A 22,117-nucleotide genomic window follows, 5' to 3' on the forward strand; every position below is an offset into this window, starting at 1 on the left:
TGGCACCCGGTATTTGAAGAGCTTCTGTGCACAGAGAAGACGGAAGTACGATGACTGCCAGGAAAGGGGCAGGAGCAGCAGCATGAACCAAGCGGGCTCTGCTTGCTCAGGCCCTTCCTGCCAGAACCATCTTTACCCCCAAACTGACCCACCTCCACTATTGGGATCCTCAGGATGGGAAGTTCTCCGTGGGCCATAGGGAGGTATGTGTGTGTCCTGGGACACGGGCGCCTATGGGAGCCATGACAAGACACCAACTGGGCCTCGGTGGGGGGGATGCAAGGCCCAGGTGAGGGGGGGGCCAGAGCCATAGAGGCCTTGTGCTCAGGTCAGGCCCTGCTGGGGGCCAGAGGGCAGCAAGCTGAGCTGGAGGGACCACAGGTGCCAGGCGTAGGCCCTTTTCTTTCACGGCCACGCTACAGGCCATGGATCTTGACTCTCTGAATTTGCAAGTAACTTTTGCCTATTTTAGCTTTTGCTCTTAATTTCCTGGAAGACTTTGGAGAAGGGCGGGGAAGGGAGAGAGCCACTCTTCAGTGCCTGCCTGAGCTATGAGGAGAATGACCTGTCCATGCCCAGGTGGGGAGAGCCAACAGGCAGAAATGTCTGGTCTGGGCGTGAGCACAGGGCCAGAACTCAGGATGCTGGTTGCTTGGCAGAGGAAGGCAAGAGCCGCACCTGGCTGAGTCTCTGTGTGTACTGGGGGGGTGGGGGTGGGGGAGGGGATCCTCGCTGGTAGAAAAGACAGGGTCGCCTTTTGGAGAATGGAGGCCCCGTTTTTGGGGGTGAGGCCTGCTCTGTCCCATTTCAGATATCTCTGTACCCCCTGAATCCATCTCCAGGATTTTGACCTCAGAAGTCAAATGCCCCCATGGGCAGCCGTTCTCAGATTTGCCTGCTCTGTCCTGAACCCTCCCATTTCCTACCCCCTGCGCTGGGCACCCTTTCAACTGGTCAAGTCCCATCTCAGTGGGGTTTTCCTTGGTGAAACAGAGGTAGGCACACCTTTTAGCATGCCTACAGGACGTGCTAGAAGAGCACCCCAGGACGTGCTAGTTATTTACTCACTCACAGAAAGGACTGAACGTCACCATTCAGCAGACTCTGGCCATCGTCCCCTGACTTCACTGTCTCCCCCCACCTGTCACCCAGAGCTCCAAACCCCTCTCCCAACCGCAGCCCCCCAAGGTCCACAGTGGGTGGGGAGCAGGAGGAGGCCGCAGGGAGTCGCTGCATGGCTGCATTGGAGAGAGGGAGGGAGGGAAGAGGAGGAGGGGGCAGAGACAAGTGGGCCCTCACGTGAAGGGGGCTGGCGCAGGCAGCTACTACCTCCTCGGCTCTCGCTGTCCGCAGGCTTCACCTGGATCGGCCGGTTCATCTGCAACAGAGCACAGGGGGACAGTGTTAGAGTAGGCCTAGGGATGGGGGACAGATACACCTACCCCCAAAGGTGCACAGGTGTTCACAGGTACACGGGCACAAGACCACACCCACTGACACATACACCCAAGCACCCACGCAGCTGCAAACCTGCATGTCTTCTCTAAAGCCCGACCCATCTCCCATCGCCTATGCAGTCCCCAGGGCCCCATTTTTGCAGGAGGGGTCCTCTGGATTGGAGTCGGTGTGGTGTCCCCATTCCAACTATGAGTAGCTCTTGCTGGCCTGTGATATCTGAGGTGTCCCCACAGCGCACCTCTGGCTGGCCCTGGTTCACAGCCGGCTTTGCCAAAACGAGTTGGTCTATGGCCCCAAACTGCCTCCTGCCCAGGGCAGGAATGACAGTGAGCTTCACCCCACCGCATGCCATCTTGCAGATGTGGGCTGCGGGTCCTGGGATGCCTGAGCTTCTGGGTCACCCAGCTCCTGGTTAGAGCAGAGCTCAGGGCTGGGGCACCCGACTGCAGCAAGGGCTGTCACCTTGGGCGTGTGTGTGTGGAGTGGGCACAGGTACTCTTCCTCCGCGGTGTCCGGCTGCCAGGAGGACTCCAAGGCATTGCCTGACTCCCCAAGCCTCCCAGCTGCTAGCTTCTCTTGGGGACCCGTCTCAATGCCCCGTTCAGGCCACTAGGGGTCTCTGAACTCCGAGCATCCCAGCTCTGCAGCCTGTCTTAAATCCTCCCTGAAGCTGAGGCACCAGGGTGGGCTCACCAGCCCTGAGAGGTCTCAACATATGTCAAGTGATAAAAATGGTAGGAATCACACAAATGGAATTGTACTTTATGTCTTTGCTAGTGTTATTGCCTGCCTTGCACCCCTCTTATCCTTTATTGCATTTGCATATCTCTCTCAAACAAACCCTGAGAGGCAGGCAGGAGAGGTACTAACACCCCCATTTCATAGGTGGAGAAGCTGAGGCAGGGCCACCCAATAGCAGGAGGAGCCTGGGAAGCTGGGTCAGCCAGGGCTATTTCGGGGCTTCCGTCCTGCACCGGGTGACTTTTTGTTGCCAATTCCCCTCGTGTCTGGAGGCTGGATTAGCCAGTCACAAGCTTCCTCAGGCCTTCTGGTCTCTGATTCGAAGTGAGTTTTGGCTGCGTCAAGACAACTGGGTGGGGGAGTACGGGTGCCTATGAGTCAGCAAGGTGACAATGGGGAAGGGCAGATTCACCGCCAGGAAGGACAGAAGCAGGAGGCAGGGCACAGAACAGAGAAAAAGAGGCCAGGTGGCTACGGGGACAAGACAGGACACTCGGGGCCAGTCCACGGAGAAGGGGTCAGGATGCCATTGTTTGACACAGGGTCCCCACTTGGCACGACTTAAGGAGTTGCAGGGAAGCTCTGCCAGCATAGGAAACTGTCATGCCATGGAGAGCTTCAATCACAGAGAGGAGGACAGATATAGTAAAGTTCCCGGCTTCACTTAGGGGGCCCTGGCTCCCCCATAAACCACCTCCATTCCAGTTTTTGAGTGAAGGGGTCCAGAAGGCTGAGCAGGCGTCTGGCCGTGGGAGAAGGGCTCCAGGGGGGAGCGAGGGTACTCCTGGTTTCCTGTCCAGTTCTTTTGGGAATCCGCACCCAACCCCTTCCTAGACTATCCCTCCCTCCTTCAATAACCCTTTCTCCTAGTGTTCCCCAAATCTGCAATATTCTCCTACAGAAAGTTGCCCCAACTGAGCTGGACCCCGTTCTGCCTATTGTCTTCTCTTGGGCATATTTCTACAGCTCTCTTGCTTATGTAATTCTTCTTCTTCTCTGAGGTAGGGAGTGTTATCTCTCGCTTGCTAATGACAAGCCAGAGCTCCGAGGAGTGTCAGATCTAGGATTCAGCTGGGATGGGTAGGCACGGTGCTAACACAACACCACAGTGGGCTGGCCTGCCTATATTTTGACCCCAACTGCTCTGGAAGGAGGGGGTCCAGGGAGGAAGCTAGTGGAGACCATTTCCATCTGGCAGAGGAGTTTGGGGCCAGGTTCCTTGGCCACCAAATCAAATACAACCTCTTCAGCCTGGCCCCTCACATCTGGCCCCCACCACTCTTGCATCGCTCTCTTCCCTACATTCCAGCACTTTCCTCCCCAAGTCCATTCCCTTAAGTTGCAGCTCCGCTCCCACACTCCTGCCAGCCTCCTCCTCTTGACTATGAAGTCTTTCTGGTACCCCAGTGGGAAGGGTCCTGAAAAAATTCTCTTTTCCATATGGAAGGTACAATCAAGGTTGGGAATTGAATTGCAAGGGGGGGCACTCAGGTCCCCCAAAAGGTACACAATAGCGCTATACCTGTAGGAGCACGAATAGCTGCTACATAGATTATATTGTTGGTGATCACAACTTCCCTTCTGATGCATGCAACTAGATCGTCTTTCACTCTCACCAAGGAAATGGAGTTTCAGAGAGGTGAAGAAACCAGCCGGAGGTCACACAAGTGGTGCTATCAAGAGGAACCACGACTCTTGGCACCTGACTACATGTCCAGGAGATGCTGGGAACTAGGCACGAAGGGCTTGGGGGCAGTCCAGGAAAGGTCAAAGCAGAAGAGGGGAGAGCAGGGGCTAGATAGGGGCTAGATAGGGGGTTCAGGCATCCCTAGCAAGGAAGGGGAGGAAGGTATGGCTGACGAGGGGCAGGTAGAGGCATGTGGCAGATCCAGCTGGGCTTTGCTGCTGTGGAGATGAGGGAGGGAGGGAGAGAGGGAGGCTGGAGAAGACCCTGCATCCCGGAGGCCAGAGCATGCCCAGGCCAACCCCCAGTGCTTAGGGGCGATACCAGGACGAAGAACCGGGAATGCTGAAAGAACTCCTCCCCTGGCATCTTGCCCCTGTGGCCCACGGCCCGTCTTCTCTATGTGGGTCCCAGAGCAGTTGGGGTGAGTCCTGCGGCTCGACAAGTTCTGGGGGAGAGCTGTGTTTGGTAGGATGGAGCCCATTTTCCATGGTAAATTAAACAAGGCAAGTGGAATCTGCCTGTTTAATCCTCAGGCATGCACACTTCCACCCGGGGGGACACCCCATCCTCAGATAGCCAGCCACGATCCCACTGTCTTTGGCTCTTGGGTGCTTATGACAACTCTGCGCCGGGCGTCTCAACTTCGGTCTGATGCGCTCGTTGCTCCCCACCCCTGGAAGCCCTCCCTGCCCAGGCCAGCCCTGAAGTGCTCCCAGACCCCCTCCACGACTTGGGGCTTGCACACAGGACGTGCTGCTTCTCTCCAATTTGACTGGGAGCTTCCTGGGTCTCCTTCAGCCTCCTGCCTGCCCTCAGCCATGGGCTGGGCACCCACGGAGTGCTCCACACAGACCGGTGGAGTGGAATTGAATTGGTTCCCAGGGGCCCGTGCCTCCTGGGTCATATTTCATGTCCCATTATGATCTAGGGATGGTCAGCATCCACGCGGCCTTTGAGAGGTTGTCAGAGAGATGCCAGGTAGATGGAGAGATAAAATATGGCCCCGTGCTTTCTTAATTCTCAGCAGAAATAAAGTGTCAGGCTCAGCGGGGAAGATTTCTCAGCCGGAGCAGGCTCTGTACACATGACTTAGGCCTGGAGGGAGTGCTTCCTCCCTCAGTTAGTGGCTTCCTTCCCTGTTCCAGACTCCGGCCCCATCCAGCCTTGCCATGGCCTGGTTTTGCCTTAAGGAGTGGGGAGTGGACAGGATGAGCCTGACCTGGGGAAAGGAGGCCAAGCCTGGCCGCAGAGATGGCCAGTGAGTAAGGGGACATCAAAGGAGAGAGAGGGTAATGGGGACGAAGGTGGGGGCACCTGCCATCTTCTTGTCCTTCTTCTAACTTTGCACCCTAGGACCTTGGCCATGGCCTCAGGACCTCTCAGCCCTACAGGTCCCAGGGCATCCCTTACTGGTGAACACTGTGCTGTGAGGACGCCAGAGCCCATTTTGGGGTGCCTTTCCCTTCCCCCATCTCTCGCTTCTCAGTCCAGTGGCCCCCTTAGCCACTGTATCATTCTTCCAGGAGGGCTTGGGGCTGGGGGCTCCTGGGGATCTGGGCTGGAATGCAGGTGCCTTCACTCCTTTGCTGCTTCTCTTTCTGAGGTGTCATCGGAGTCTCCATGTCCTCCAGTGGCCTGCAGCCCGGGCTGTGCCTTCAGATGCCTGAGCAGGGTTTGGTGACTCAGCGGGACCTTCCCTGGGTCAGGAACATCTCCCTGAAGCCACCCTGTAGGCTTCTGGGGTCAGGCCTCTGGGGACACATCACTAACTTTTGTCCACTGTGTTTCTGCCTCTAGCCTGGGGTCCCCTCAAGGGGAGCGAGTGGTCTTAGCCCAGGATTTGGGGCCTTCCCTGCTCCCAACCACCACAGAGGGCATGCTGGCGGTGGGTCCTTCCCTCCCAGGCCCCTTCTGCTCAGGCTCTGCCTCCCCTCCCCCTCCCCATCTCTGCCATTTTTTGCATCAACACATATCCATGCATTAAACAAGACATTCCATTAATTTCTTCATCATCATAACTTAAGCTGGGACATACCCTTTAAATATTCATTCAGCTATGAAAACTGGGCATTAAAATTTTAATAATGTCAAGCTCATTTGAACCAGGCTCCTTGGGGACGATTATGATACAATTAGAATAAATACGATGGTTGAGCTGGCCCAGTGGCTTCACCTGTCCATGCAGCGGGGCTCCCTCCTGAAGGAGGGGCCCGTGGCCTGTGGGCAGACAGACTGACAGACAGACCCCCTCGGGCTCCCAGATTTGACTCCCTCTCCCTGTCCCACAGCCCTCCCTCCCTTCTTGGTTCCCAGCTGCATCTACCTCACACCCAGTCTGCAGGTCTCTGCTGCCACGCCCCCTGTGGGCCCAGGTGCAGGAGTGTCCCGCCCCCACCTGGGAAGATGGCCTTGATTAACCTGGCAGTTCCAGTGACCTCCTTCCTTGTCTTCCTGGTACAACCTGGGCTGTGCTAATGGGCTTGCTTCTGTGTAAGACTCATTTCCCCATCTGTGTCTCTTCTCTCCCTCATTCTGTCTGTGTGGCTCCTTGAGGCTGGAAGGGGCACCCCATCAGAGCAGGGCCAGCCTGCAGAAGGGGGCCACGGGTCCCTGAGAGCCCAGATGTGTTCTGCCACCAGACCAGGAAGAGACTGTCTTCACGGGGCTTCCTTTCTACCGCCACCACCTTCGTGAGGGCTGGCGTGGAGTTTGGGGGTGGGGCTGAGCCCTGCTCTGTCCGTCACTGCTCGACAGCGGCCTAAGGCAGTGCTGGTGAGAGCCCTGGGGACATCCACTCATGAACTTGAGGCAGCCCTCACTACCCACAGGACCACTTGGGGCCCTCTTCCTCCTGTCTTCTCAGGCATTTGAGCCCTCTGCTTCACACCGGGCTCCACAGGGGCCAACCCAGAGCTGTCTTAGAAATAAAAGGACCTGGAAAGTTCCCTGTCACTCCTCACAGGCCATCCAAACCACACTCTTCTTCAATGAGACTTTCCTGGTCACACTTAGCCCTGTACTGCTTTCTCTGTCTCTGTCTCTTTCTGTCTGTTTCTCTCTCATGTGTGCGTGCACACATGTGCCTGCTTGAGTTTACTCTTATAAGAATTCAGGTAGGTTGGGGATTAAACGAGATAAGGGAGGAAACTAGTGTAGTGCCCGCTGCATAGTAGGCTCCCAACAAACATCAGCCTCTACACTGTTTTCCAATCTATGACCCAGAAATACCTCAGGGAGGTCTGGACCAAAGCTCCGCATGGTGCCAGGGGAGAGGAGAGGGGAAGGATGGTCAGGGAGCCAGGGTGCTCTCCAGCGGGCAGCTGAGCCCGCGGATGTAATTCCAGCTGGGTGTCCAAACCTCAAAGCCGAAGGTCTTTTCTGGCTCGTCCTGGGATGTGTGAGTGCCTGGTGATACCCAGCACCCTGCTCACCAAAAGGCCTCACATGTCCCCACACCATGACGTCGTGTGGCAAGGCCGATTCGTGCCTCGTCCAAACGTGCAGCCTTCTGTGAAGGCGGCTCTTATCTCGGTCTCTGCCCACCCACGCCTGAATGCACTTGTGAGGAGCCTGGCTCCCACTCCTCATCCGTCCTGCTGTTGGTTCTTTCCCACTCCGAGAATTCTAGTTTCACACTGTCTGCCCCTCACCCCAGCACACACTACGGTGAGGAAATGGTGCAGCAGTCCCACGTGCTGGGGCCATTGGGACATCTGTGTCCCAATCCCAGTGCCATCACCACTCTGGGAAGAAAGACATAATTTGCAAGTCCTTTTGTTGAAAAAGCAAGGAAAAAAAGCATCATTAAAGCACTAAGATATAAAGCTTTTCCTTTCTTTCACAGGCTCTCCCTTTCTTAACTTGTCGCGGTATTTTTATGTGCTATTTGATGTTGGTTTAAGTAAAGAAAAATATAAGTTTCAAATTATTAGCATGGATTCTACCATTCATCTTTATTTTGCGTGAGGCCAATTTTAAATGCAAAATCAGAAGTCCTATGCAGAATCATCAAAATGACACAATTTGTTTTTTGTGGCATGTATCTGGAGGAGCTTTGAGCTGGCCAGAGGAGACGAAGGCAGGCCAGACTCAGGGAGGTTAAGGAGGAAGAGGGGGTCCCCTCAGGCATGGAGACCCCTCGTAGGTACCCAGAGCTCCGTCCTGCAACCTAGGGACTGGATGGGCCTGAGGACTGCTGGGTTCTCCCGTCCGCGAACCACAGACAGACACGTTGCCACTCAGCCGAGGGTGGGCCCTGGGAAGTCAAGCCAGACTTCACCTCTGCCCGTGGAACTCCCACAGAGGACAGGGAACTCTCAAGGGTATTGAAAATGCCGTGCCAGTGACACTCTAGGTACCTGGGCAAGAGGCTCACCCCACTAAGACATGGCCTCTATCAGCCAGCCAGACATGCCTCCTTAGGGGACCACAGGTTGAGAAGAACCAGCCCTCCCGTAACTTGTACCCCTGCCACTGCTGGCTGGTCTTGAGGGCAGAGTGATTGCATGTGACACATGGGATGTGCGTGGATCAGGAAGGTGGTGGCAGGCGGAATCGCACATGACCAGAGGCCCCAAACCCCTTACAGGTGCTCCTTTGTCCCACAATTTCATTGATGAAACACAAGTTCAAAGACAAAATGTTAAGAATTTTAAGATGGCAACTTCAGAGCACTAACTCCCAAGCATGGGGCCCTCCTGAGTGTGGGACCCTGTGTGACGGGACAGAATGCCTGTCCGTGAAGCTACTCTGGAGACAATGCCTTTCTGGGACCCCCATCTCCCTGGAAGTTTCTCTCCATCCACTACCTCTAGGCATCAGGCATTTCCTTGACCATCAGGTATTTTCAGCATTGCTCAGGTCCCCGTACACACTCCACCTAGAGAAAGATTGTTACTCGAGATTTATCTTTTAAAGATGAACTTTGGGCCGTTTGGGGAGGATAGACTGAGAACATCCTGTCTGTGGTATAAAAGGCTGGTGGTAAGGAAGCGACTACCTGATCAGGACAGAGAACTCATGCCTGAGATCGCGGGACCACAGTGGGGAGGCCCTCCAGGGACTCAGCTCTCTGCCAGAACTTTGCACTTAGCAAATCATATAATGAACAAATTAATTAATAGAGAAATTATTTGTTTAAAGCCTCAGGAGAGCAGATTCTGAATCACGTGTCTTGCTGGAATCCCAGTGCTGTGCATAGTAGGCTCTCTGTAACCTTGGAATGAAAGAACGAACCCATGCCCCTGTCCCCCAGCGAGAAGGGATTGCAGATGAATGGCAGAAGCAGTGCACATTATTTGTAGCTTGTAAATACATTAACGTTTTAATTACCTCCTTAATAAATTGCATACGGTTCATTCTATAGAGGGGTTAGAAATTCAAGGAAGGCTGCCTGTTGTCATAGTAAAATTCTGACTCAAGGACACCCCCGGTGGTAATTGCAGAGTGACACCTGCCTTCTCTGGAGCCCCCTGACCACTGTCCAGACTCCGAGGCCCACCCTGGCCAGGACAGTTGGCGGTGCCCCTCCCAAGGTATGAGGGGCAGATTTCCAAGGCTGCCTGTGGGTGCAACGGCTTTTGCCCCCTTTTCTGCCTGGCTACCTCCCTAGCCTCCTTAGCACTCAGGTTTCCCCTGGGCCTTGCAATCTAAAGGAGGTGTCCTTTTAGGCTCCCAGTCTCTCCTTCATTGCTTTGTCACAACTTGGGACAATAGGGACCACTGTGGTCCCAAATTTGTGGATTTATTTGTTCAGTGTTTGTTGCCTCTTTACGAGGTGAGGCCAACACCCATTTTGTTCCCACTGCATACTCGGAACCCGGCATGGCACCTGGCACATAATAGGTATTTAATAAATGCTCACTGACCACATGGATGACTGAATCCTTTATTGTACCCCGTGAGTGGCATGTTTCCTCCTGCCCCAGCCATGCCCCTGTGGCAGGACTGTCCAGAGGCCAGAAGTGGTCACTGGCCAGACAGCCCTCTTTCCAGCCGAAAGAGAAAGGCCCCTTAATCCCTCTCTCCTCCAGCAAAGTGGCATTGTTGTATTTTCGGATTAGAAAGGGTTTATTGAAGCAGCATCATTGTTTAGAGAGACAGCCAGTGAGCGCAGACCAGACAGAAGAAGCCAAGGTTCTTGTTAAAATATGCAAGTCCACAGCCCATTGAAATGCAAACCCTCCAGATAAGATTTTTTAATAAATCTGGTTCTGCTCCCACTCCCCTCTCTGAGGAGGCCATCTGATGCTTGTAGCGTTGGTCACATACCGGCATGTAGGCCTTGTCAGCTCTTCACCCCTCTCCTCATTCAGACTGTCCAGCTCAGAGCTGCCCTTGGGTGGGGCTGGCTGCCCGCCAAGGCCCTCAGCCCATCCCTTGGCAAAGTACTTGAGGTCACCTCTGGGGCACCCACAGGAACATCTCACCCTCTTCCCATGCTGCCTTCGAGGCCCTCCCTTCCTGTTCTTCACCTTCATCCTCGCCTCCTCTCAATCTGTCTAGAGAGTAGAGTCCTAAGCCTTTGTGTCCTCCTCCAGGAAGCCTTCCGTGATTGTGCCTACCCATTCACCCTTGTCACTCTGTGAGTCATAGCCTCTGGACTCATTGTGGTGCGCTGCTGTCCAAAGCGGCCCTCAGAGGATGCAGGGAAGGGGCTGAGAAGCAGCACAGGCACCTGACTGTCTCAATGACATGGCTGTGATGAGTGTGGACCTTCTCGGGCTGCAGCCATGTGCCTGGATGGGGGACTAGAAGGCATGAGTGACCGTGGTAGGCGACAGTTATCAAGTCCTTTCCAAGCTCCAGACTTGGCGCTGAACACATGATATAACTTATAACCCTCGGTCCTCTCTGAAACCAAATAAGCCAGGTAAGCAAACTCATGGGTGGGTATGGCCAAGGGTGCATTCAGGGGCAGAAATTACTGTAGGAGACCTGGGTGAGCTGAGGAAAGGGCCATCAGGGTGCCAAAAAGTGTGAGGAAAGTCACAGGCAGGTCAGGTGAAGGCAGGGGGACCCGTCGTGGCCTGAGAAAGGTCTGAGCTTGTGCTGTAGACACTGGCACTCCCTGACAGTTTGGGACAGGGACGACATTCCACAGGGGCCACGTTCAGGAAAAGTATCGGGGCAGCCACGTGCACAGGGGAATGGAAGTGGGTCCAGGGGCCTGAGAAATGCCAGGTGAACGTTCAGATCAGGAACATCCAGCGTTATCTTGGGACCTGGTCTCCCCCCCACTCCCCCATCTGTGGGAAGACAGAAGTCCAAGGCTTTTGCATAGGATGTACTCAACTGATTGAAGTAAAATTTCCCCAGTTTGGCTTTCGTTCTTGATACTAGACTGGCCTCTAGGCCCAGCCTAAGCCTGGCCTCGTGTGCCTTCCAGGTGGAAGGGGGTCTGGGAGAGAAAGGGATTAAATCCTGTCATACTAAATGGCAGGGGCTGAGAGTGGCCCCTCTCGAGGTGCGTGCATCCTAAGCTGGCTGTCACTCCAGGCACAGTGGGGTGGAGAGTTCTGTGTATGTGCTGAGGAGGTGGGTGGGTCACGGAGCCTTGGTCCTAGCAGCCTCCGTGGTGCAGCCCCCACAAACAGGCCCCTGGCAGTTGCTATGCAACAGGCTGCTCCAGTCTGCTCCAGTGTCCAGCAACTGACGGAGCCTATTGGTAGGGCTGTCTGGGGCTGCTCTTCCTCTTCTCTCTGCTTTCCTCTCTCTCTCCACCCTCTCCTTGCTCGATGCAATCTAAGTTTACAGAATGCTTCCTCCTTACCCACAGGGCAGGAGGTGGTTCCCACAAACAAAGGCAGTGCCTCCGCTCCCGGGGGTCCAGTCAAAGCTCTCTTCTGCTGGTTTCCAGGAGGGAGGGACTTCCTGGTTAGCTTGTTGGTTTCCCTTGTCCGCCCAGTGGGGATGGGTTGGGGACCATCTGCCAGGGTAAGTGCTTCTCGGGGCTGTGGCAAGTGAGTGGACAAGACTCACAGCCAGAAGTCACGGAGATGGAATATAGTAGGGCAGTTGGGCTCACACGGCCAAGGGCAGCCTGTCTTTTTGTCTCCAAGCCTCACGTCTGTCTCACCTGCTCCCACCAACATGCCAGGGTGGCCCTGGCTCGGGGTGTGGGGGGGAGGACCCTCGTGGTCCTAATTAAGATCTGCTGCCGTGGAAACCAAGCTTATTAGCCTGCACAGCCAGGCTGTGTTGCTAACGCTCTTCAGGGTGTGTGTGTGTGTGTGTGCGCGCGTGTGTGTGTTTAAACAGCAGTGGATAGATCATTCTGGATGAAACAAGCCCTGATTTAGTTGGGAGGCCTGGATTTCAGTCCTAGCTCTGCTATCTACTTGCTCATATGAGATTATTTGACCTCTTAGAGTCACATCCCCTGAGGGGTGTGGAGAGGATTAAAGGTGGTAGCTCAGGTTATACTTTTAGGACAGCTCCCCACACCTGGTGAGTGTTCAAAAATTAGCGATAGCTGTCCTCTTCTTCTTCTCCCCTCCCTTCCTCTCCCTCCTTCTCTTCTTCTCCTCCTCTCTTAGTATTTCCATCACTTTTGAGGAAATACCTTGCATCTGATATTTTTGCCTCCCACCCCTATCCCCTGGGTTAAACTAAAAGGATTGGACAGCCTCTGGGGAATGGCTGACCTGGAGTTGGGAGCGGGGGGCGGCCCGGCTCTGCGGAGGCAAGCACAGCCTGAGTCCAGGCACTTGTGGCTCCCTGTCCCCCCAAAGCTTCTCCCCGACCTGCCCCAGCTCTGCCGTCTCTACCAGTACTGGAGGAGCCTATTACTTTGATGGGCCATAACATTCATTCATTCATTCCCTTATCCATTCATCCATCCAATGGGTGTTGAACACCTCTGTGTGCCAGGCCCTATTCTCGGGCACAAGGGTGGCACAGCAAACCTGAATGACATGGCCCTTCCCACCAGGAGCTCCCCACCCAGTCTGCAGAAGGGCTTTGCTGACATGGTATTCAGCGCCTCCCTTCCTGGGCCCCAGCTGTGCACTAAACCTTCTGCCCTCAGTGCAGCAGTGTAACCAACTGCCCCAACGCCCAGCCACGCCACTCTGCACTTGGCAGGGACCAGCCCCCCACTCCCATGAAAGTCCCCTCCTCAGCTTGGGCAGGTGACTCTTCAGCATTTGCTTACACACTACAGGGTGGGGGTAGGGGCTCCCACCTGCACGGGGTGTCCTATGTCCACACTGGCCACCTCTAGTGATGAGAGGACATGTTTCCAGCCTGAACCCACCTCCTCTTTTTCCCCCTCATCTGCCCTGGTATCAGAACTCCACAGGGCAAATCAAGCCCTTCTTCCAAGGCTGCCCTCCGCTGTGCAGACTTGAGAACTGGTTTGTCCCATCAAAATATGCTCACAGCCCTCGCTTCACAACAGGTTTCTAGCCCTTCCCTGAGAGCGCACACCTGAGTAGGGCCTGGCTATCAGGCTCTGGGCCTCCTGGGGGTCTCTCACCAGCTGTGTCTGACCTTTCTTAGCCCACAGTGGGACCACTGTCTTCCTGATTTAGACTCTGAGCTTCTTAGCAAGTGGAGCGGGCAGGGCTGTGAAGGGGAGTGGGCAGCCTGGCCCGAGGTTGGACAGAGATGCTTGTGTGTTATCTACAGCCCACTGTCCCTTCTGCTTCTCCCTGTCTCCCTTCAGCCTATCCCTGAGTCACATGCTCCAAGTCCCCCCACACCCCCCAAACTGCCCTGGGACTGTGGACCCTGTTGCCAGGCTGAACCCTCTCCAGAACCAGGAAGGGGGTTGTGCCTTCCTCACCACCCTCCCCGGACCTGGAAGCCCTCCTCCTGTTTCACTGGGGCTCAGTCCTAGGCCTGGAGAGAGCATCCCCAGGCACATTACAGGGAAAAACAAAGCCCACACCAAGTAAATGACAAATCTGGAGGAAATTGCTCTTAACCCCCACCCCACAGCCTGACGATGCCGGCCAAGCACAAATCTGAGTCATCCTAGAAATGGCACCGACATTTGCTTTTCGAATTTGTTTTGTCTCTGGGTTTTAGATTTAATCATTCTCTCTCTCCCTCTGCCCCTTGCTCTCCGTTTTCTAATATGAGGCTGTACCACCAGCTCGTCCAAGTCTGTTTTCCTGGCATTAATTAACACAGCTCTCCAGCCTCCAACAGGCTAAATGATGAATCAGGTTAAATTCCAGACAACAGCCGCACACCGCCATCAATTAGCCATCTCCGGGGCCGCTGCATTACTAAGCATCGATCACGGCCGTCCTCCTGGAACACGTCAGGGTCTCTGGGTCACAGGCACTGCCCACAAGTGTGTCAGGCTTAGGTGTGCGTGTGATCACGTGTGTGTGAAGGCTGGAGTGTGTGGTGCATGTAAGCGTGTGCCGTGTGTGTGGGGTGACTGGTGTGCACATATGGTGTGTGCGTCCACAGGGTGGAGTGTGTTCGGCTGGGGTGTGTGTGATGTGTGAGTCGTGTACCAGTCGTGTTGTGTGTGGGGTGGGGTGCTGGAGTACATGGGTTGGCTGGTGCCCTCTCCTTGCTTCCACTGTGCCCTCTTCTGCTTCTCTTCCGACTCCTCTGCCCTCCCATGCCGTGCTCATCTATCTTTGTCCCCTGAACACCAGGCTCTCCCAGGTGCTGCGGGCCCCTTTCTGTCCCTTCAGGGACTTTCTCCAGTTCTTTCTCTTCAACTTGCACGCCCATGGAAGCAATCCCAAAATCTCCATCGCCACCCCTACCCACTTCTCCTGTCCCATTCTGGATGCTCTTGGTCCTTCTCCCACTGGTACGCATGACCGCCAGCCCAAAGCCTGATTCTCTCTGTGGGTTGTCTACCTTTAGGAAGGTCACTGCTACCGCCCAGCGACCAGGCTCACACCTTCCAACACCTTCTGTGCCCGCAGGTTGGAATCCAACCCTATTCCAGTCACGGCTGTCTTCCGCCTGGATTGGCCCCTCATCCTGCCTCCTCCCATATTCTTTGCAGGAAGCAGGAGGCTTCTGAACCATGAGCGGCCAGTAACCCCTCAAGGACTACGCTGCCCACAGGCTACAGCCCACCTCCTCGTATGGGGACCACAGCCCCCTTAGTCTGGTGGTACCCCAACGCACTCCCTGCTGCATCCGTCATTGTCCCTCTGCACTGGAGGCCTTGCTCACTGGAGGGCTTCCGGCCGATTGCGCCCCCTAACGGCCGGCAGCGGCAGACGGCGCCGTTTCTCCCTCTTTCCTTTCCTCGATCTGGTCTGGTTCACAGCACCGCCACCCCTCGACATGCAAAGGCCCAAGTCGGTAACACCTCGGCGGGAATGAGTGCACTGGAGCATTGTCAAAAGCCTGCTTTAAAGGGGGTGGCTGGAGTCACCCTCAGACTCCCGGAGAGCTCGCGGGCCCTGGCGCGGCGCGCAAAGTGGGATGGATGCGGCCTCCGAGGCGGCCACCGGCGGATCATCTCCTTAAAGGTTAATTAAGAATCTGAAGCGGACGGCGTGGTGCGGCCGGTGACGGCGGATGCGGCGTCTCTCCAGACCATTAAACACTAATTAGGTTTGGAAAGTCTATCGAGCTCCGGAGGTCTCGTCAAGGCACGCGCTGGCCCCCGGCTGCCCTTCGAAATGCCAGAGCTGTCACCCCCGACCCCCGGCCGACCCGCCGGACCAGCCCCGCGACCCCCAGGCTTCCGCGGAGTCCCGCTTCGTTTCTCTCCATCTCATTGCCCCTTCCTCGCCCTGGCCGCGTCCCTGCTCCCCGTGTCCCTCTCTGGTTGTTCACTGGCCTGGGTGTCCGATGCCCTCCTTCTCCCTGCATCCCTTTCCGCTCCCGCCAGCATCTCCTCTGTCCCCATGTCCTCCTTGGTGGCTCAGAGGTGCAGGTTAGAAAGGGGCACGCGGCGGCCCCGGGTCGGTGGGCGGAAGCTGACTGTGGATGCAGATATGGCCTGTCCCCAGTGACCCCCTGGTCCCAGTGTCCCCTGAGGCAGGGAGAGAGGACGATGTGGTGCAAGAATGGGCGGGGGGGGGGGGTGAGCCCCACGCCCCTCCTCGGGATTCTCCCCACCTTCAGAGCCGATTTAAGGCTCCTTCCTGAAATATCGTGGCCTCAGATCTTCCCCCAGCTGAACTCTGTGCCCTCTCAAAGCGCCTCTCTTTCAGCCTCTGCTCCCCCCAGAGACCTGGCTCTAATTCCATTCCCTGTCCTGACTTCAACAAGTGCATTCATTCATTCCTTCTCTCCTCCTTGTTCTAAAAGGACGTAAGGAGAAAACACCCTGTAGGAAGGCTCCCTCAGTTACTGCAGCTTTACCCCGGGAGGGGCAAGAACTCAGTGGATCCTGGGAAGTCAGTTTTCCATCAACCCTCATCCCATTTGTGTTTAGCACAAATGGCTTGTCTGGATTTTCCACTTAGTGACAGAAGAACGCTCCTGTCCAAATCTACCAGGAAGAAACACTCCTCCACCTGTTTCTGGGTCTTTCAGGCCCTGGTGTCGAATTCTTGGCTCATTCTTCTAGAACATTTGTACAGTAGAAATACATTTATCTCCAGTACTCCCTGCAATGCCTATCTGCATTTTACCTTGACCCTTTGCCCTATATTAGTGACAAACATGTCTGAGAAACCATTATGGTCGCCATCACCATTGTCACCATCTCTGTCACCTTCACCACTGTCACCACCATGATTATTGTCACCATCACCACCACCACATTTTATAAACTAAATAGGATATGGTTTAACTTAAAAGGATATTGCTAATGGTCAAATTCTGGATGCTGAGATAGGCAGGGGGGATGTTTCGGGTGAAGTGGAAGCTTCTTGGAGCCCATCACACTACATGGCACGGACAGCTCCCTACAGCCTTTCTTCATTTATGATGTCATGGGAATAGCACAACTGGCTCTGCCGTGACTAGCTGTGTGACCCTAACTTAGTCACTTAACCTCTCTGTGTGGCAGTCTCATGGACTTGGAAATACAGGAAAGAATTTTCTATCTTCACAGGGTAGTATTGTGAGGAGAAAAAGCCATGTGGGCAAGAGTGCCCAAGACTCGCCTTGATATAGGTTAATTTGCCTTCTTTCATCTTCCTCTTCAGACAATGCCCTGCACCCCGAACTCTGCAAGGAAGGCTGGGAAAGGAGATGGGCAATGTCCCTATCATTTGGGTCCCTCCGCCCACCCTAGCCCCAGCCTTCAGGGGCCCCAACGTCCTCTGACAGGCAGGACTGAAGTGGGCCTGTGGGCATAGGACGCACAGCCCAATTTTACAAGCACAGAGTATTATGGTTGCATTGATTTCCATCATAAATCAAATTTCCTATCTTCTGCCTCATTCTCCCACGTGCCCCAAGTTAAGCCTTGGTATTTTCTTTAGCTGCTGCCACTGTCAAGCCTGGACATGATATTAGGATAATGATGATAAATTTTACCCTGCTGCCAAGCCACTCCCTCAGTGGAGGGAGGGGGAGTGTTTGTACCCCAAATGGATCTCTTTACTGGAAAGTGGTGACTTCTGCCGGGCCTACATGTGGGTGCTCATCTGAGCTTGGCTGTGTGGGTCCTGGCACTTGGACACGTGGACTTATGTGTGCCTGTGCATGGAGTCAGGGTTCAGAAGTCTTCTTCTTAGCGTGTAGTTTGTGTGGATACATGGCTATGCTCCTGCCAGTGAATGAACGCAGGGCAGGCGGGAGCAGGGAGGGAAGGCTGAGGGAAGAAGGTCTGCACTGAGCTTCCCTAGGTGCAGCCGTCCCCAGCTTTGGCATTCCCAGTGACTTGGGATTCTGGCTGTTCCATGGTTTCCCCCATACAAAGCTGGTGCCTGGAGGTGTCAGCACACATTTCTCTACAAACCCCAGGCTCAGGAAAGTCAGTCAACTCCCAGGCTGGGGCATCCATTCTGACCTCAGAAAAGCTGTGTCCATTTGGAGGGTGAAGCAGGTTTATGGCTTTTCTGAGTTCTCAGGTGTATGCCTCTGCCAGCTGGGCTGGACTCAGCACTGACCCAGCTGGGGTTCCTCAAGTGATGCCAAAGATACTGGGTCCTACTGCAACATCACAGCATTTCTCATGAGGCTTTCGGCTGTGCCCCATTGGGTGGGGAGTCCTGGGGGAGCCTGTGGGTTCTCTCAATTGGGGGCCAGCCTTGAAGAGGATTTAGCAGGGACATAGCCTTGTGGCTGATCATTCATTCATTTATTCATTCGTTCAGCAAGTATTCCCAAGCCGAGTCACCTCTCTTATCCCTGAGTCCCACAGGCCCGAGGGTGGATCCCAGGGGTCAATGCCCTTTCTGCCTTCGACACCAGGACCTGTCAGACTGAAGTCCCTCGGCAGGGGCCTGTTGGGTTTTCTCAGATGGTCTTGCTAAACATGACTTGTTCTTGAAGAATGTGTCCAGGCTGATGGAGATGACAGTGACAGTGAATCACAGACTCAGAAGATGCCAGGGGTCTAATCGCACCACCCGTGAAGTACAGGCAGCAATCTCACAACACTCTCCAGCCCCCTGGCTTGCATGCCTCCCATGACAGGGTGCTCACTCCCCGTGAGTCTGATGTCTCTATCGGATACACTCTCATTGATATCCAGCTGAAGCCTGAGCCACTTGCAGCTTCCACTACTGTGCACCCATGTATTCACATAGGAAAAGCCTAATCTCTCTTCTTTAGGACAATTGGTTAAAGTAGGGATGGTGGTAAGACCCACCTTGGTGGGTGGGAAAGAGCACCAGCCTTTGGGACTCCCTAGGTGGGATCTTAGTGGGACGAGGTAGACTAGGAAGCTATGTTTCAGCCCATTTGACTGTAATCCACAGGAAACTGATCCATGGGTGTGAATACCCAGCTCTGAGGTATGGCTCTGTGTCCTGCAGGGGGTCCTGGCCCGGAGTATAGGCTGGTGTCTTCCAGGAAGTAGCCCTGCAGATCCTGAGGGGGCACTCACTTGTGCAACCAGCTCAGGATTCCAACTGCTGCTGACAGGAGGGGAAGTCTGGGCCACAGTACAGGCAGGGATGTCAACACTTAGGGGGAAATACATGGGGTGCCCAGACATAGAATAAGAACATCCATTTGGACACACATTTTAAGGGAGTGTCTGCAAGCCACTTCACGCGAGGGTTGGAGCAGGCGTGGGGCCATCGCACTGTCTCCAAAGGCCCGGAAAGCTGGGCGTGGATGGTGTGAGGGTTTCCACCCAGTTCTGGGGTCAGAATGTGTCAGGAGCATCTCTTGCTCCAACCAAAGCCCAGGCTGCCATGCAGCATGGAGACTGCCACTTGTCTTGGGAGGTGCTCTGGCAGATCCTGGGGCTGCCATCGGAGCACATGCTCAGTCAGGCCCAATCACCACTTAGGTTCCTTCTTACACTAACTAAGGTGGACGAAAGAAAATGCTCCTAGGAGCCAGGAAGGCTAAGGTTTCCATCACAGCTCTGTCACTTACTGGCTGTGTGACCTTAAATAAGTGACTTGACTTTGCTGTGCCTCAGTTTCCTTATCCATAATAATGGAAATGATAATTCCTACAAGTAAGGGTTGCTATGAGTTTTGAATAAGATAGTCACACGGAGCTGCTAACAATGCCTGCCTCATAGCAGGCACTTATTTGTTTCACTAATGAATTTCTGAGGTCACCAGGCTCAAAATCCCCTTCCTCCAGGAAGTCTGCCCTGATTAATCCCACCTGACTGATCTGGGTCTCTGCTTGTTTGTGGTCTACCCACAAATAGATGCCTGCAGGCTGCACTGTCTGTGGGGCTTGGGTTTGTGTGTGTGTGTGTGTGAGTGTGGGTGGGTGGGTGGGTGGGTGGGTGGGTGGGTATGGGTACGTGCATGCATGTGTCCCAGTCTCAAAGAATGGAGGGACATTGGAGCTTATCCTAGGTGCCCCCTCCAGTCTTTCCTCCTCCTCCAGCCTCCCTCGCACACCTAGTCTTCTAGAGTCACCCCTGGTTATTCTGTCCTGGGAGGGCTATGGCTATTTTGCATCTATATAGGAATTTAGACTGGGGAAAAATAACAGTGTCCCTGTGCACACACACAGAGGTACATGGCAGCCTCTCTACCTCCTCCCAAGTCCTTCTGCTTCCTGCCAGCAGTCCCTGGGACCCCTCCTAGACAGCAACCTTCTTTGAGCAGCTTCAGCTTGGACAGTGCAAGCGCCGGCCCCTTGGCTGGCTCCAGAGGCAGCCTTCACCTCACAGAATAACTGAGCCCACCTTCTGTTTTCTGTTGTGGCAACCTTGCTGGGGAACGGCCCCTGTCTTAGGGTGGAGGAGGCCCCTGGGAGGTAGTAAAGAGCAGGGGTGAGGAGTGGGCATCCATCCTGCTCTGCGCTTTGCAGCCACGAGCTACGTCCCCCTCCCCACTGGAAATGGCAACTCTAGGCTTCTGTTCTGCAGGCAGGGAGCCTGTTCTGTTCTGCCCTCCCCAGGGAGCACAGGTCAGAGAACAAGGGAGGGAGGCTGGGGTCCCTGCAGCCAGCTCCTGGTCTTGTGACCCTGGATGAGTTAGCCTCTCTGAACCTCAGTGCCTTCATCCAGGAGATAATGGGGGGAAAGTAATAGCTCGTGTTTGTAAAGATGTGTTGTGAGCCTCACGGGACAAAACCAACGCAAGAGAATGTGTTTAATTTCATCATTCCTATTAGTGTGAGGGAGTCCCTTGGGTTGTAACATGCAATGGATTATTTGAGGGGCCCCCACGGGGGTCCCCAGGGCATATGTGTGTCTATGTGAGCATGCACACAGTGGGGGTTGCCTGGGGACCATTCCAGTTGTCACACGGAAGGAGGAGGTCCTGAAACCATGTGGGTGCCGGTAAGATGTGTGAGCTTGACATCGTGTGCAGTATGACCAGGGGAGAGAATGAACGGTGTACTGGAAACAGACCAAGGCCGAATGGGAACACACAGATGACGTTCACTGTGGCTATGTTTTGCTGGGCTATGAACAGTGTTTTCTACCCGTACTTCCTAAAAATTGTATTTGGTGAGAAGAGATAAAAAGAAGTGAATGGATGTACCTGTGTCCATGTGTATCTGCTGGAGTTTCCTTGTGAGGGTCAGTGTACATCTGGGTTGGAGCGGTCATGTCACGACCGGCCCTTGATGATTCTGTGTGAGTGTGTGTGTGTGCGTGTGTGTGTGTGTGTGTGTGTGTAGCAGGAATGTCATTTCTCAGTGTGACATCCCAAAGGCTCCAAGAAGTCTGAAACCTTGGTGCACGCGATGCACCATATAACCACCAGATGGCGCCCAGGTGCAGTCTAAGGGTTCAGAACTTTGGGTTGCTGTGCCAGGCAAGCTTTTTGTTCAGCCTCCATGCCTGCCTGCCATCCTCCTCACGCCCATGGAGTAGTTTGTGGGGGGTGGGGGGGCACGGACCAAGACCACCTGGGCACTGCCGACACTCCATGCCCTGCACACCCTGGCTCTGCCGGAATATGTGTGTGGACAAGCTCATGAGTGTGCGTGTGTGTTAGAGCAGACCCCAGCCAGCCTCCCCACTCCCCAGACCCTCACCTTTCACTCCTGCCAGGCTGCTCCTCACTGTGGCTTGTCCCTCCCTCCCTCCTTTACCCACACTCTTCCCTTTGCCAAGAATGGTGTCCCTCCAACCCAACTCTTACCCATTCTTCAAAGGCTTCTAAGAGTTCCCCCTTCTACAGGAAGTTCATTAGATCTCCCAGCATCAAGTCCTGCCCCCATCCCATTCTGCTCCTTCTCTGACCACCCACTACTCAGCACTGTCTGTCGGGCCCACAATGTTTAGCAACCACCTGCTCGAGATGGTTCATTCCTGAATCTCTCCAGAGAGGCTGAGTCCTACAGGGGCAGGGTGGTTCCAGCCCAGGGCCACACACCCAGAGTAAGAGCCAGGTACAAGCCAGATCATTGAGGGGCACCTTTCCCCATCTTGCCTGTGTCATTGAGTCCCAAGGAGCTGGTGCTAAGGACAGACTATTGGACTATACCCTGCAATCGGCACCTGGGACAGACGACAAGTGACTTCCTGGAGATCCCCGGGGTGTTGAGGGGGAGAGGAAAAAAGAGGTAACGTGGAGCACAGTGGCTCTTGAGGGGTGTTTTTAAGACCCAAAGGTGGGCCATCTGCTTCCCAGGCAGGTATGGAAAGGAGGCCACAGCAGGAGGAGCTAGTTAGACTCTGGAAGAAGCCGTTCTTGCTGAGACAAGGGGAGGCTCTGGTGTGAGGCATGAGAACTCTCTCTCTCTCTC

The 22,117-nt window shown here is 54.7% G+C and overlaps 1 protein-coding gene across 50 annotated transcripts in view; it reads right to left on the bottom strand.

Moving 5' to 3' along the window:
• The window catches only part of CELF4 (CUGBP Elav-like family member 4), a 298,098-nt gene that overhangs the window by 68,551 nt on the left and 207,430 nt on the right, over positions 1-22,117 (bottom strand). For 27 of the 50 annotated variants that reach the window (XR_004421054.1, XM_033087257.1, XM_033087301.1 and 24 more), the window contains exon 3: positions 1,300-1,378. Coding sequence is in view for 49 of the 50 variants with exons in the window: in XM_033087257.1 (XP_032943148.1) it covers positions 1,300-1,378 (79 nt within the window). In the remaining variant the exon portion in view is untranslated. The remainder of the gene's footprint in view (positions 1-1,299; positions 1,379-22,117) is intronic. The other 23 variants (XM_033087302.1, XM_033087266.1, XM_033087264.1 and 20 more) reach the window with 1 other exon arrangement.

Source organism: Rhinolophus ferrumequinum, chromosome 19 (assembly GCF_004115265.2).
Source record: "Rhinolophus ferrumequinum isolate MPI-CBG mRhiFer1 chromosome 19, mRhiFer1_v1.p, whole genome shotgun sequence".
NCBI lineage: Eukaryota > Metazoa > Chordata > Mammalia > Chiroptera > Rhinolophidae > Rhinolophus > Rhinolophus ferrumequinum.